Source organism: Spermophilus citellus (assembly GCF_964194105.1).
Source record: "Spermophilus citellus genome assembly, chromosome: 13".
NCBI lineage: Eukaryota > Metazoa > Chordata > Mammalia > Rodentia > Sciuridae > Spermophilus > Spermophilus citellus.
In genome coordinates this window covers 57,597,216-57,610,426 of record NC_138193.1, presented here as the reverse complement: position 1 = coordinate 57,610,426, position 13,211 = coordinate 57,597,216, and the positions used below count along the sequence as shown (strand labels likewise).

At 39.1% G+C, this 13,211-nt stretch overlaps 1 protein-coding gene across 2 annotated transcripts in view; it reads left to right on the top strand.

Moving 5' to 3' along the window:
- ANXA4 (annexin A4) overlaps positions 1-12,518 on the top strand; it is a 63,186-nt gene extending 50,668 nt beyond the window's left edge. For both annotated transcript variants that reach the window (XM_081265057.1, XM_081265058.1), the window contains exons 7-13: positions 1,521-1,600; positions 2,989-3,045; positions 4,888-4,981; positions 7,575-7,670; positions 8,267-8,325; positions 9,943-10,065; positions 11,468-12,518. In XM_081265057.1, the coding sequence (XP_081121183.1) occupies positions 1,521-1,600; positions 2,989-3,045; positions 4,888-4,981; positions 7,575-7,670; positions 8,267-8,325; positions 9,943-10,065; positions 11,468-11,527 (569 nt within the window). In that variant the 3' untranslated portion in view covers positions 11,528-12,518. The remainder of the gene's footprint in view (positions 1-1,520; positions 1,601-2,988; positions 3,046-4,887; positions 4,982-7,574; positions 7,671-8,266; positions 8,326-9,942; positions 10,066-11,467) is intronic.
- Positions 12,519-13,211: the final 693 nt, after the last annotated feature.

Sequence of the window (13,211 nt, the reverse complement as noted above, 5' to 3'; positions counted from 1 at the left end):
TTAGTGAGGTCCTAAGCAACTTAGTGAGACTCTGACTCAAAAAATAAAAAGAGCTGGGGACATGATTCAGTGGGAAAAAATATGCTGATACCAGTGATTCCTAGCATTTTAAGCAATGGCCTAGAGGCACTCACTGGCCCAATTTCTGACCTCCAGCCTGGACTATATTTCCTCTATCCATCTCAGAATACTGGCCACTTATTCCCCTCTTAGAAACTTCCAGAAGACAATGTGTAGGAAAATTCTTTTAAAAAGTACTTGCCTCCCTCTTGATAGATTTATGTTTATGTTGGTGACATGCATTTGCCAAGATTCATGGAACTGTGCACTTAAAATTTTTACATATCACTACATACATATTTTACCTCAACAACATGTAAAAGAATAAAGTGCCTGAGCATTTTCTTATTTTTTTTTACTCTAAATAAATAAATTTACACTAAAAAATGTAATGCCAGTTGGCCCTAAAAATAGAAAAAAATTCACAAAGGATTAGATTCTGTTTATTCAGTATTTTTTTAAATATTTTTTTTAGTTGTGGTTAGACACAATACCTTTATTTTATTTACTTATTTTTATGTGGTGCTGAGGATCGAACCCAGTGCCTCGTGTGTGCTAGGCGAGTGTTCTACCGCTGAGCCACAACCCCAGCCCCGATTCGGTATTTTTTATATTAGCTAAACATGTCCAGTTGTAGCAGATTGCACCAGTTGTAGTAGATTGGCTAAACAATATAGGGTACACTTACACAACGGATAATATATCAATAAATCTTATATTGCAAAATTATTAGATTATATTAAGTGATGTGGTATACAGATAAGTGAAAAAAGACAAGTCAAAAAATAATATGATATGATACCATTTTTAAGAAAAGAAAATAATATGTGTATGTAGGAGGAAAATTAGAAAATATTCTTATCAAAAATGTGATCAGTGATTATGATTTCTGGGTGATTAGATTATGATAGAGTTTCCTCCCCTGTGTTTTATTTTATTTTTTTTCCCCTAAATTCTCTTCAATCAACATGTATGACTTTTGTAGAAAGAAAACAGCACAGTAAGGGCTTGTGGAAATTCTAAACCTTGGGAGTTTAGAATTAGCACCCTGATCCCCCCTCCGTCCTGCAGAGGGTTGGAGCCCCTAGGGGGAGACCTCCCAGAACCTGTCCCCAAAAGGCTGCTCTGGATGCTTCCCTCTGTGATGTGGAGGCCATTCGCAGCAGCCAGTCAACCACTTTCCAAACAGAGCCCTGGACACTAGGAACCAGAGAAGGGTTTTGGCCCCCTTCTCAACTCCCCTCTTTTAAGGAACAGAGATATCTCCTTTCTACTACAATGACTCTATCTTGATCATTTTACCAGAGTTTAGCTTTTAAAAACCTGTGTACAGGGGAGAAACCTTGACATGAGCTGCTTCGTAAATAAGCTGTTCTTCGAGGGACAGACCTCCCCGGAAGGTGACACAGGGTGGGAAAGGACACTTTATTCTTATGTAGCTAATCCCACTCTCTTGCTAGAATATGGACGGAGCCTTGAAGATGACATTTGCTCAGACACATCCTTCATGTTCCAGCGAGTGCTGGTGTCTCTGTCAGCTGTAAGTCTCCACCTCTGTCTCTGACTTCTGATGGGGGACAGGTTTCCTTGACATGTTCACTCTCCTTCCCCTCTGCCAGGCTTTATTCTCAGGCCTCTTTGTTATTTCTCTTCCAGAGACCCTGGCTAGTCCTGTGTGCCCTTTTGTTCTACTGTATTTATGTTTATGTTTTCATAAGGGGATATGTCAGGTACACAAGTTATTATAAGGCAAGAAACAATTAAATACCAAAGAAGAGGCACATAGCAAGAGGAAGACTTAAGGAGACATTCTGGATGCAGAAACAGAGAAAAGCCTTCACAGCAGGGATGCTGGTTCAAAGATTTATAGGATCAGGGACTTCCAAGAGGCGGAGTCGTGGGTGGGTGCATTCCAGGAAGGAAGAACAGCAAGAACAACAAAAACAAGTCAAGGAGACAGGAAATACTGTGTGTTTAGGGGATGATTGGCTGAATAGTCAGGCTGGCGGTTCTAGAAGGGAGCTGGAAGGGTAGACTGTGAGTCCTACACTGGGAGGAGTTTTTCCTTTGTCTGGAGAATAGTAGGGAGTAGGTTTGGGAAAAGCAGCTGATGTGATGATGGTGGTGATGGGAGAGGGATGTGATTAGAATTGTGTTTTCTAAAAGAGGAATGTCATCGTAGCATGTGGGACCAACAGGGGCAAAGAACTTGAGGCTGGGAGACCAGGTGGAAAGTTACATCCGTGTTCCAGATGAGACCTAAAGCAGGACTAGGCTAGAGTGGGAGCAGGGCGGCCAACAAGAGAAGACAAAGCTCTAGATACCTCACATGACCCCCAGCTTTGTCCCTGCCCTCCTTCCTGAGTATGAGGCTTGTGTTTTCCAGTGCTTTTTAGATGCTTCCTTTTGGATATTCGACTATCACTTCAAATTGCTCCTAAACTAAACCCAAGCCAGGCATGATGGTGCATGCCTGTAATCCCAGTGGCTTGGGAGGCTGAGATAGGAGGATCACGAGTTCAAAGCCAGCCACAGCACTGAGCCAAAGGCCCTAAGAAACTTAGTGACACCCTGTTTCTAAATAAAATATATTAAAAGAGCTGCGAATGTGGCTTAGTGGTTGAGTGCCCCTGGGTTCAATTCCCAATATCAAAAAACAAAACAAAAAGCTGTCATTCTCTCATTGGCGCAGCATGGGGCCCACAATGGGGTACCTGGTAACGCTGGCAATGTTCTTTACACACAGATCAGAGCCATGGTAGCAGCGCAGGCACATTCAGAGGACATCTGTCCTGCCTCCCTAGTCCCGAAGTTGCAGCCTTGTAGTTACATTACTGTGTCCTTGGGTTCCTGAGCCTTCTGTCTTCATTTTTCAGAATCTTCATGAATGCTCTCTCATTCTCTTTGGTTTGTTTTTCTCATCCTCAGGGTGGCAGGGATGAGGGGAATTTCCTGGATGATGCTCTCATGAAACAGGATGCCCAGGTGGGTAGAACTGCAGCTACCTTCTCCCAGTTTTCGTTTCTTTGCCAGTAAGACAAGCCAGAGTCAGTGGACACCCTCTTCTGTTTCAGAGTATATTAGCCAGTCTAGGGTAGATGATGAAAAAAAAAAAAAAGGTGCCACGGATGACCTTTAATAACAGAGGTTTTGTGCAGAAGTACTTGGGACTTGGGGGTAATACTGGACTTCATTATACCTGAACTCCTGGATCCTAGACTTCTTGACACTGGGTCATTGTGTGTCAAGCCCAGAGAATCACTGGGTATCTTCTGAATCACTTGAAGCTGGAAGGACCCACCTTTGTCTATTTACTTTGTATTTCTATTTTCCCAAAGAGGACATTCAGTAGGACTTGTGTAAAACAGTTTGGCACAGCATATATCCTGAGGGATAAAATTAATACCAAACCCCAAAAGGCAGATGATTCCCTGGTACCAACCACTGAGACCAGATAACACTAAAAATAATAGCTCATAAAAGTGGATTCTTCCCAGGTCCTTACACTGCCCTAGGACTTAACATTAAATATATCATCAAATCCTTGCAATGCCCTGGCAGTTGAGCATTGCAATCCTCATTTCACAGACAAGGAATTTGAGGCGCAGAGAAAAGTTCCTTGCTCAAGCTCAGACAGTAAATGGAATAACTGGGATTTGCATCTGGGGAAGGAGGGAGAGAGAGAGAGAGAGAGAGAGAGAATTTTTTTTAATATTTATTTTCCAGTTTTCAGCGGACACAGCATCTTTGTTTGTATGTGGTGCTGAGGATCGAACCTGGGCCTCACGCATGCCAGGCGAGCGCGCATCCCCAGCCCCGAGAGAGAATTTTTTAATATTTATTTTTCAGTTTTCGGTGGGCACAACATCTTTATTTTATTTTTATGTGGTGCTGAGGATCGAACCCACCACCCGCACATGCCAGGCAAGCGCGTTACCGCTTGAGCCACATCCCCAGCCCCAGATCCTATACTATACTCTTAACCAATACACAACCATAGTAAGAAATTGGTTCTACTCCAATGTAGTATGAACCACTATGGTTTATGCAGAAGAGAACCCGTTGCTTTCATTAGAGAGAAGAGGGTATGTGTGTGGCTTGGGCTTCTCAAAGTGTGGCTGCTGGGTTTCAAGAAGGGGCACCCCAAAAGCAACCATTCCCATAGAACCAGCCTCAGAAATAAGTGTCACTTCCACTGTACTTTATTAATTGAAGTCGTGTATTAGGGATTTCCAAGAAACAGAACCAATAAGGTGTATAGGTATATGTGTGTGTGTGTGAATATACACATATTTATAGGTTTATATACATCCATATATTCCTTAATTCACAAGGGGATTGTGTCCCAGTGAACCTATTGCAAGTTGAAAATAAATTTTAAGTTGAAAATGCATTCAGTACACCAAACCTACCAAACACCTTAGCTTAGCAACACATTCCACTATAGCGTATTGGTTGTTTATACTAATGATTTTTGTGGCTGTCTGGGAGAGTTACTGCTGCAGCTGCTCAACTGCAGTAAAGTATACTGCTTATGGCCCAGGGGAGGATCAAAATTCAAAGTATAGTTTCTACTGAACATGTATCACTTTTGCACCATTTTAAAGTTGGAAAATCATAAGGCAAACCATTGTAAGCCAGGAACCCTCTATTAACAGAGATAAAGGGAGGGGATTGTGTGTGTGTGTGTGTGTGTGTGTGTGTGTGTTCCCTCTCCAACCAACAAAATTAAACAGCCAAATCAGCTCTTTGAAGTTCTTGAAATATTTGCACATGTCCTGAAATGTCTTCTTTGGTGTTTCAAATTTGTGCTTTGTTTGGCTTCAGGACCTGTATGAGGCTGGAGAGCAGAGATGGGGGACAGATGAGGTGAAATTTCTATCCGTTCTCTGTTCCCGGAATCGAAATCATCTGTTGCATGGTAGGCACTTATTTCACTTCCCAAAGAAACTCTTTGAAAGACAGTGAAAACTGGCCCATAAATAATTGATAACCTTTTCCCCTTTGTTTGATGAAAAAAAAGAAAAACACAAGTGTACTGAACCATCTCAGGTTCTTACCTTGGAAATGTTATGAGTCCAATGACATGAATGAGAGCTAATTTCTGAAAGAATAATTATGAACAACTAATACATATGCAATGTATTTATAGAAATTTGGCATTCCTGTTTCTAGGAAAACAATCATCACAGCCAGCCCTTTCTCTGAAGCAGCCCCAAGACTTTCATTTTTGTTGAGTTACATAAGAAAATAATCTTCGTACATCAGGAAGAAATAAAATAGAAGTGTTCATTTATATTTATTCCTGTTTAACATCCATGCTGGGTACCTAAAAGAAGTGATTTCTCTAGAGGTTATGTTGCATAAGATGAAGAGTGGATCATTTCAAATTTTATTTCCTATGTGTGATGTTTCTAATTTGTTTCTGATAATTCTAAACTTCATAATGAGCTTTTAATGTCTGTAGGGGAAAGATTATAAAACTGTGGAGCATTTGTTGTCAGGGTTTTATATCCTTCTTGTAAACAGAAATAAGGATTTAATAGGATATTTCATCTTTTATGTAAACTTTTTGGGTCTTTATGTACATCATAATTTTACAAACCCACATACCCTTATCACACACACAGATTTACAAAATTTGTGGGGTTTGAGAGGAATGAGTTTGCTAAATTGAAAACAGAGTAATTATTACAGCTATTCTTCAGTGACAAAAAAAATAAGCAATTACTTCTCTTAATAAACATCATGGGCTACCACGAGATGAACCAACTCGTGGCTCAGCTACTCTTTTCATTGCCTTCCATGGTCTGATTACAAATAACACAAATCTCCCCCTGGTGGTATTTTTCCAAAACTGCAGTTTCCTCTAAAGTTGATGTAGTGCATTTGTAAGAAATTTCCCTTCCAGGCACACAGGTCAATAGTTGGACAGTTATAAAATAACTGCTTGTAAGTCACTAAAAATGCTTGGGTTTTTTTGTTTGTTTGTTTGTTTTTGGTGGTACTAGGGATTGAACCTAGGACCTTGTGCATGCTAGGCAAGCACTGTACCAACTGAGCTATATCCCCAGCCCCCTAGAGAAAATACTTTAAGCACTATTTGGATAAAGAAAGCATCAGAAATTGCTTACCAACCAACAATAAAGGCAAACACACCTGTAATCCCAGCGGCTCAGGAGGCTGAGGCAGAAGGATCCGGAATTCGAAACTAGTCTCAGCAAAAGCGAGGCGCTAAGCAACTCAGTGAGACCCTGTCTCTAAATAAAACACACACACACACACACACACACACACACACACACACAAAAGGCCTGGGGATGTGGCTCAGTGGTTGAATATTCCTGAGTTCAATCCCGGGTACCTGTCCTCACCACCACCCCATAAAAAGTGTGTCAATTAGATTATTTGATTCCAAGCAACATATACTGATTCCAATTAAATAATATGGATTGGGGCCAGAAGGAAAATAAATAGAAAATAATACAGGTGGCTCACAAAATTGAAGGAAGAGTTGAACAACTTCATGAAGAACAGAAATGAAGGCAGTTCTGGGAACCTCCCTAGAAGTGAGTCACAGCTTTTATTTTTAAGGCACTGTTTGCCAGTGCATTAAAAAATGCTGATTTTTGAACCCCTACTAAGATTGTATGAGTTGGAATCTCTGAGAGTGACACTCAATAGTTTGACAGGTTTGAGAAGTGATTCTTATGTTCTTTGAGGGTAAGATGACTTAGTGCTTTTGGCCATCCCCTTGATATGCTCAATTAAAAAATTCCCAGGAGAGCAAGTCTGATGGAGCTGACTGGCTGAACTGCTCCCTTGTTTGGTTTTGGTTGAGGTTATGGTATATGTTGTTGGGTATGAGTGTCCTTTCACTGACAGCCCAAAAGAATCATATCCATGGGTGCAAGACAAAGAAGGTGATGTTAAGATATCTGCTCTAAGAAGGCTCCAGAAGAAGACAGCAGGAGAGAAAGACATGTTTATCACATTCAAAAATACTTGGCAAAAAAAGCAAGAAAAAAAAGTTTTTAATTATGCTAAAATCTATTAAAAGATGCAACCGGCTGTTATCAACTGTGACTCAGTTTTGAAGAGGCTGAAGTGCTCTAGTTTTGATGAGCCAAAAGGAAGATGAACACACAGGTGATTGCCAAAGTCAAAATTACAAAGAGACACCTTCTGCATATTAAGGAAGCAATGAGGAAAGACAGCAAATGTCTCCAGAGGTTGTCTCCATTTTAAATGTAAGGCAACAGGGTCCCAGAAAAGGAAAGGGACTTGCCTGATGTCCTCCAAGAATCATAGTGCTCTTTCCTCCTTGCCTTCAGCCATTCCACTGGGCCATCTCCCTACTGAATTCTCACCCACATTGTTAATTAGCTTCCCCTTGAAATATGCCAAAGAATAAAGAGTGTAAACTAATTAAAAGATGCTCATTCTCTCCACAAGGTTTAGTTTCCTCTATTCTTTTTTATTGTTGATAATGTCATTTTTGTTGTTGCTTGTAGTGTTTGATGAATACAAAAGGATATCACAGAAGGATATTGAACAGAGTATTAAATCTGAGACATCTGGTCATTTTGAAGATGCTCTGCTGGCTATAGGTAAGCTGGTAGGGAGTGGGGAGAGGAGACACAAATGTCTATAGACTTTTCCTCTTGTTGCCAGTTTCTTGTCTTGGGGATATAGAATTTTATTTTTCAGAAATTAAAGTTGTTTAAATCAATCATGGGGTGTTCCAGATTTTACCGGAATATTATATGCAACCTGATTGCTATTGTTTTATGTGGTTTATATTTTTGATATCTTCTTTGATAGCTTTTATAATTCATTATGTGAAAGATCATTTTATACTAGGTGCATCTTGCATGTCTGTGGATGGCTGGAACTAATAATTGTCTCATATTGTAAAGATCATAATCATTTTGAAACTACATGAAACTACATGTCACCTTTTGCGTTTGTGGCCTTTACTAATTACTTCTCCAGGACCTTTATGGTAAATTGAGAATGCTTGCCATCCCAGGAAATGCCTAGAGTGTAGCCTATGTTCATGAAACGTTAGGCTAGAAATTTCTCCATCAAAGTAATCAAGAGCTGTTTCTTGATACTTTGTAGAAACTGAGGGAACTAGCGTCCATTTCTTTCTCTTAGGTCATATATATAATCATTTCATTTCTTTTTGTTTTTCTCTTGACAGTAAAATGCATGAGGAATAAATCTGCATATTTTGCTGAAAGGCTTTATAAATCTATGAAGGTAAATGGCCTTATTTTTAACATCTGAATGATTTTGGCACATCTTGTGTCACCTTAGGTTTACTTATATTCCCCCAAATTTTAGCCTGAAATATTCAATTCAATTTGTATATACTTCACTGAGTGATGCTACTAATAATACCAAGTGGTATTTATTGAGTACTTACGATGTGTGGATCACTGTCATTCCCCAGCCCCCACCCCACCTTCAGGTCCTAGGAATGAACCCAGGGCTTTGTGCTCCAGTAGTATGAACAGGCAAGAGCTTTACCGCACTCCCAGCCCCCAATCACTGTTCTTTTTTTAATGCTTATATTAGTTCATTATAGTTATACATAATAGTTGTGTTCATTTTGACATAATCCTACATGAATGAAATTTAATTTGCTCCATTTGAGTCCCTGGTGCCTCTTCTTTTCCTCTCCCCTCCTCATTCCTCTTTCTCTACCGATCTTCCTTCTATTTATTTCAAAATCACTATTCTTTTAAAAAATTTTTTTTTAGTTGTAGATAGACACAATATCTTTATTTTTATTTATTTATTTTTTTATGTGGTGCTGAGGATCGAACCCTGGGCTCACATGTTCGAGGCAAACACTCTACAACTGAGCTACAACCCCAGCCCTCAAATCAGTATTCTCTCTTTTTTTTTTTTTTTTAGTTGTAGTTGGACACAATACCTTTATTTTATTATGTGGTGCTGAGAATCGAACCCAGGGCCCCACATGTGCTAGGTGAGCATTTTACCTCTGAGCCACAACCCCAGCCCCAGTATTCTTAATACTTTATATGTATGGATTAATTTTATTTCCACAACTTTATGGGGCAGGTACTATTATCAAAACCTCCATTTTACAGATGAGGAAACTGAGGCACAGAGAGGATATGCAATTTGCCCAAGGTCCTCAGTGAGGAAGTAGTGAAACAAAGATGCAAACTCTGCCAGTGTAGCTCCAGGGCCCATGCTCTTAACCCATGGATGCACCCATGCTGGGGTCCATGAGAGGTGCAGGAGAGATCAAAATGTAGCCCTTGCTCTCAAAGAACATCTGGCCTTATAGGGAGGCAAGTATGTGAAAAACATCAATTACACAGAAGGAAAGACAGCAGTCGAAGATCCAAATATTATAGGAACATGGAGGAAAGGGTGGGGTTTGTTTTTTCAATATTTGCTTTTGTTGGGGAAGGGAGGATACAAAAAGAAAATATAAATAAATTGGGGACTGGGGGTAGAGCTCAGTGGTACAGCATATGACTCGAGGCCCTCCTGCATTCCATTCCCAGCACCAAAAAAATAAAATAAAATAAAATGGTGTATTTGAGCAGGACCTTTAGGAAAGTTTACATGGGAGAAAAGAGGACTCATGGAAGGTAAAGCAGACAGGTTGGGTCAGGACAGCACAGCATATGTCTCTAGAGGGCAAAGAGTAACTTTGGGTTTGAATATAGAGTATTGGAAAAGTAAATTGGGGGGTCCTTGAATCCCATGGTGAAGGCCCTCAAGGCTGTGAAGCAAAGGACACCACAGGAAAGTCACCCATCCCTTGCCTTGCCAGACAGGAGAAGAGCACTCTGAAAACCAGCTGGCCTTTCCTGAGGGATCTGTTTTCTTCCCTAGGGCTTGGGCACTGATGATGACACCCTTATTAGAGTGATGGTTTCTCGAGCAGAGATTGACATGCTGGACATCCGGGCAAATTTCAAGAGGCTCTATGGAAAGTCTCTGTACTCTTTTATCAAGGTGGGTCACAGCAGCCTTGCCTTGGCCCAGGGGAAAGTGCCACAGAAGGAATGGGGCCTCTGATCTCAGCATTTAGAACTCCAGGTCCCCTTTTTCTTGGCATCTGTCATTTCCCATACAAATGGGCCTCCACTTCAGATATTTCCAGACTCTCTTCTTTCACACACATCTTTAAACCTTTGCCAGGTTATAAGCTGGTAATTTTTGCATTGTAAATCAGTAATGAGTTCACATTGACCCCAGAGAAAAGAAGTTTACATTTTATTGAATACCTTTACTTTAAGAGCATGATTTCCATGTCTTCCTAATAAATGATAAGAGAAGCAACTGAATCCAGAATCCTGTGCAGGGTAAGCTGAAGTCTGCTGGTAATATGGGGAAACATAAGTTTTCCTAGATTGCTATTATTTACCTGATACCAGACATCTAGGAGTCCTAAGATGACATGGGAGTGATGAGTAAATGATTCACATCCCTCAAAACCCCTCATTAGTGGGTTTTGTTTCTTGAGGAAGCCAGAAGAATCTCATAAACACAAAGCTGAGACTCGTTTTCCTGGAAGCTGTGGTTGCATAACAAACTTCACATCAGGATTTGATCTGTGAATTAAATATTCTGAAAAATAAAGGATACATTGCCCACTGGGTAACAACTTGTCAAAAGAAGCAGAGTAGTACCTGTAAATAATAGAAAAAATGACCACAGATAAAAATGTAAGTTATAATAATAAAAATAAACTCTCAGGTTAAGTAAAAACATGAACTCCAATTTCATGTTGCTTATAAGGAATAGCTAAAATACAGGGGTATGTAAAAAAGTTTATGGAACATGGCCAGGGAAAAGAACATTTGACAAATACAAAAAAGAAAGCAGGTTCACAGTATTATCAAAGAGAATAATTGATATTTTAAAATTTGGAACTATATAGATAGAGATTATATCTGTGTCTATGTCTATGAAGGACAAACACAAATTTATTGGGTCGGGGGTGTAGTTCAGTGTATGTACAAGGCCCTGGAGTCAGTCCCCAACACCCTACACACACACACACACACACACACACACACACACACACACACACACAATGCAGGATACAGAAGAATACTACTATCCCATCACAAAGGTATCTTATATGCATAGAAAAAAGACAGGAAACATATTCATACATCAAAATATTAACATTAGTAATCTATAGATGGTGGAACTGTGGGTGATTTTTATGTTGTTCTTCTATGTCTTTATTCTCTACACTGAACAGATATTACTTTTGTAATTAAAAAAAAATATTTTAAGAGCTGAGAAAAATCCAATCAAGCTTGAAGTTAACTTAGATGACCGTGATCTGTGTATTCTACTTAAAAACCCACTTATCTGACTGTAACTTTGCTTCCTTGGCCCCCAGGGTGACACATCCGGAGACTACAGGAAAGTACTGCTCATTCTCTGTGGAGGAGATGATTAAAATAAAGTCCCAGGAGGATTTTCTTCTCCACACTGAAATTTTTTTTAAGTTCATTTTTCTACACTGCTATTAGCATTAACTCAGAATGCTTATTTCCAATTAAGACGCCTACAGTTGCCTCCTAGGATATAAACTGTCTGTATTATTATCGTCTGTAATTAGTCATTATGATGCATTAAAGCTGTACTTGTAGTTCAAAGCTTGTAAGTTCTAAATGGAGATTTAAAATTAGAAATTAAAATGTGCTCTGTGTTTCTAACAGATTTATGTTTCACAGAAATTGAATACATTAAATTATTTCATATTTCCTTTTCAGTAAAAACTTTTAAAATGGGATACTGGAAGACCATTCTAAAATCACTTTCTTCCCTAATCCTACTTTTAAAGAGGATGGTAATTTCTTCATTTGAAATTGTGAGCATCTAGCTAGTAAAATCCATCCTGTTTTCTATTTTGTGTGGTCATCGATGGAAAGCACCCACAAATCTCCTTTTTTGGGTTTTGTTTGTAGCATTTGTTGATCTTTACTGTTTGTCATAGGGGGCTTCCTTCATCTCATGTTGAGAACACTTTTCAAGGTTGAAGTGCACCAAATCACCAACTCATTTAAATAAACTAAAATCCAAGTGTGATTGTACAGGTCATATATGTCTGGTTACCAAAGATAAATGCTGAACATTCCACAATATAATAGTTAAGGTATTCATCTAGCTTAAAAGTGAATGGGGGAAAAAAAGAAAGCTTCAAATAAGGTAATTCTGGTAAGGGTGTAATGCTCTGAATTTTGTTTGACTTAAAGAAATCTGTTTGTGCTGAAAATAAATTCTTAAATCTTTTTTGATTTTTTTGTTAATCCATAGCAATTTACATGTGCATTGTGCTTTTTCAGCCCTATAATCATTCTGAAAGTGTGCTTGGACTTAACTAAAAAGTTCAGTTTGTATACAACATGGAAAGATAATTTTAATAAAAAATGATGACTTTAAAATGAGGTATATTCTTTCTCTGCTGAACTTTTCCACTTCTGAGATTTTTCTTGCTGGACTATGAAAGGAGTTATTTTTGAAGGAGTTGTGATACTTAGTTCCTATTAGGGATTACAATTTAGGGGAAAAATAACATATTTAATCTTATATTTGCCTACTGCTATAAAACTAATGCTTACATATGCCAAACACTACTGAATGATATTAAACTTACAAACTTATTCTCTGGAAATGAACATGTTCTTGTTCTACTAAGTAAAACATTTATATTAAATGTTATATTGGGTGGAATGGAGGTGGAGCTCAATAGTATAGGGTTTGCCCACCATATGCGAGGCCCTGGGTTCAATCCCCATTCCTACCAAAAGAAAAATCCTTGACTGGGCACAGTGGCACATGCCTGAATCCAGCGTTTGGGAGGCTGAGATAAAGTTCAAAGTCAGCCTTGGCAGCTTAGGCCCTAAGCAACTCAGCAACATCCTGTCTCTAAATAAAAAAGACCTGGGAATGTGACTTAGTGGTTAAGTGCCCCTGGGTTCAATCCCTGGTACCAAAAAAAAAAAAAAAAGAAAAAGAAAAAAAAAAGAAAGAAAGAAAGAAAGAAAAAATCCTTAACTTAAATGTTTTATAGGGGCTATGGGTGTAGCTCAGTTGTGTAGCATGTGCCAGACTCTGGGTTCAATCCCCAGCAACAACAA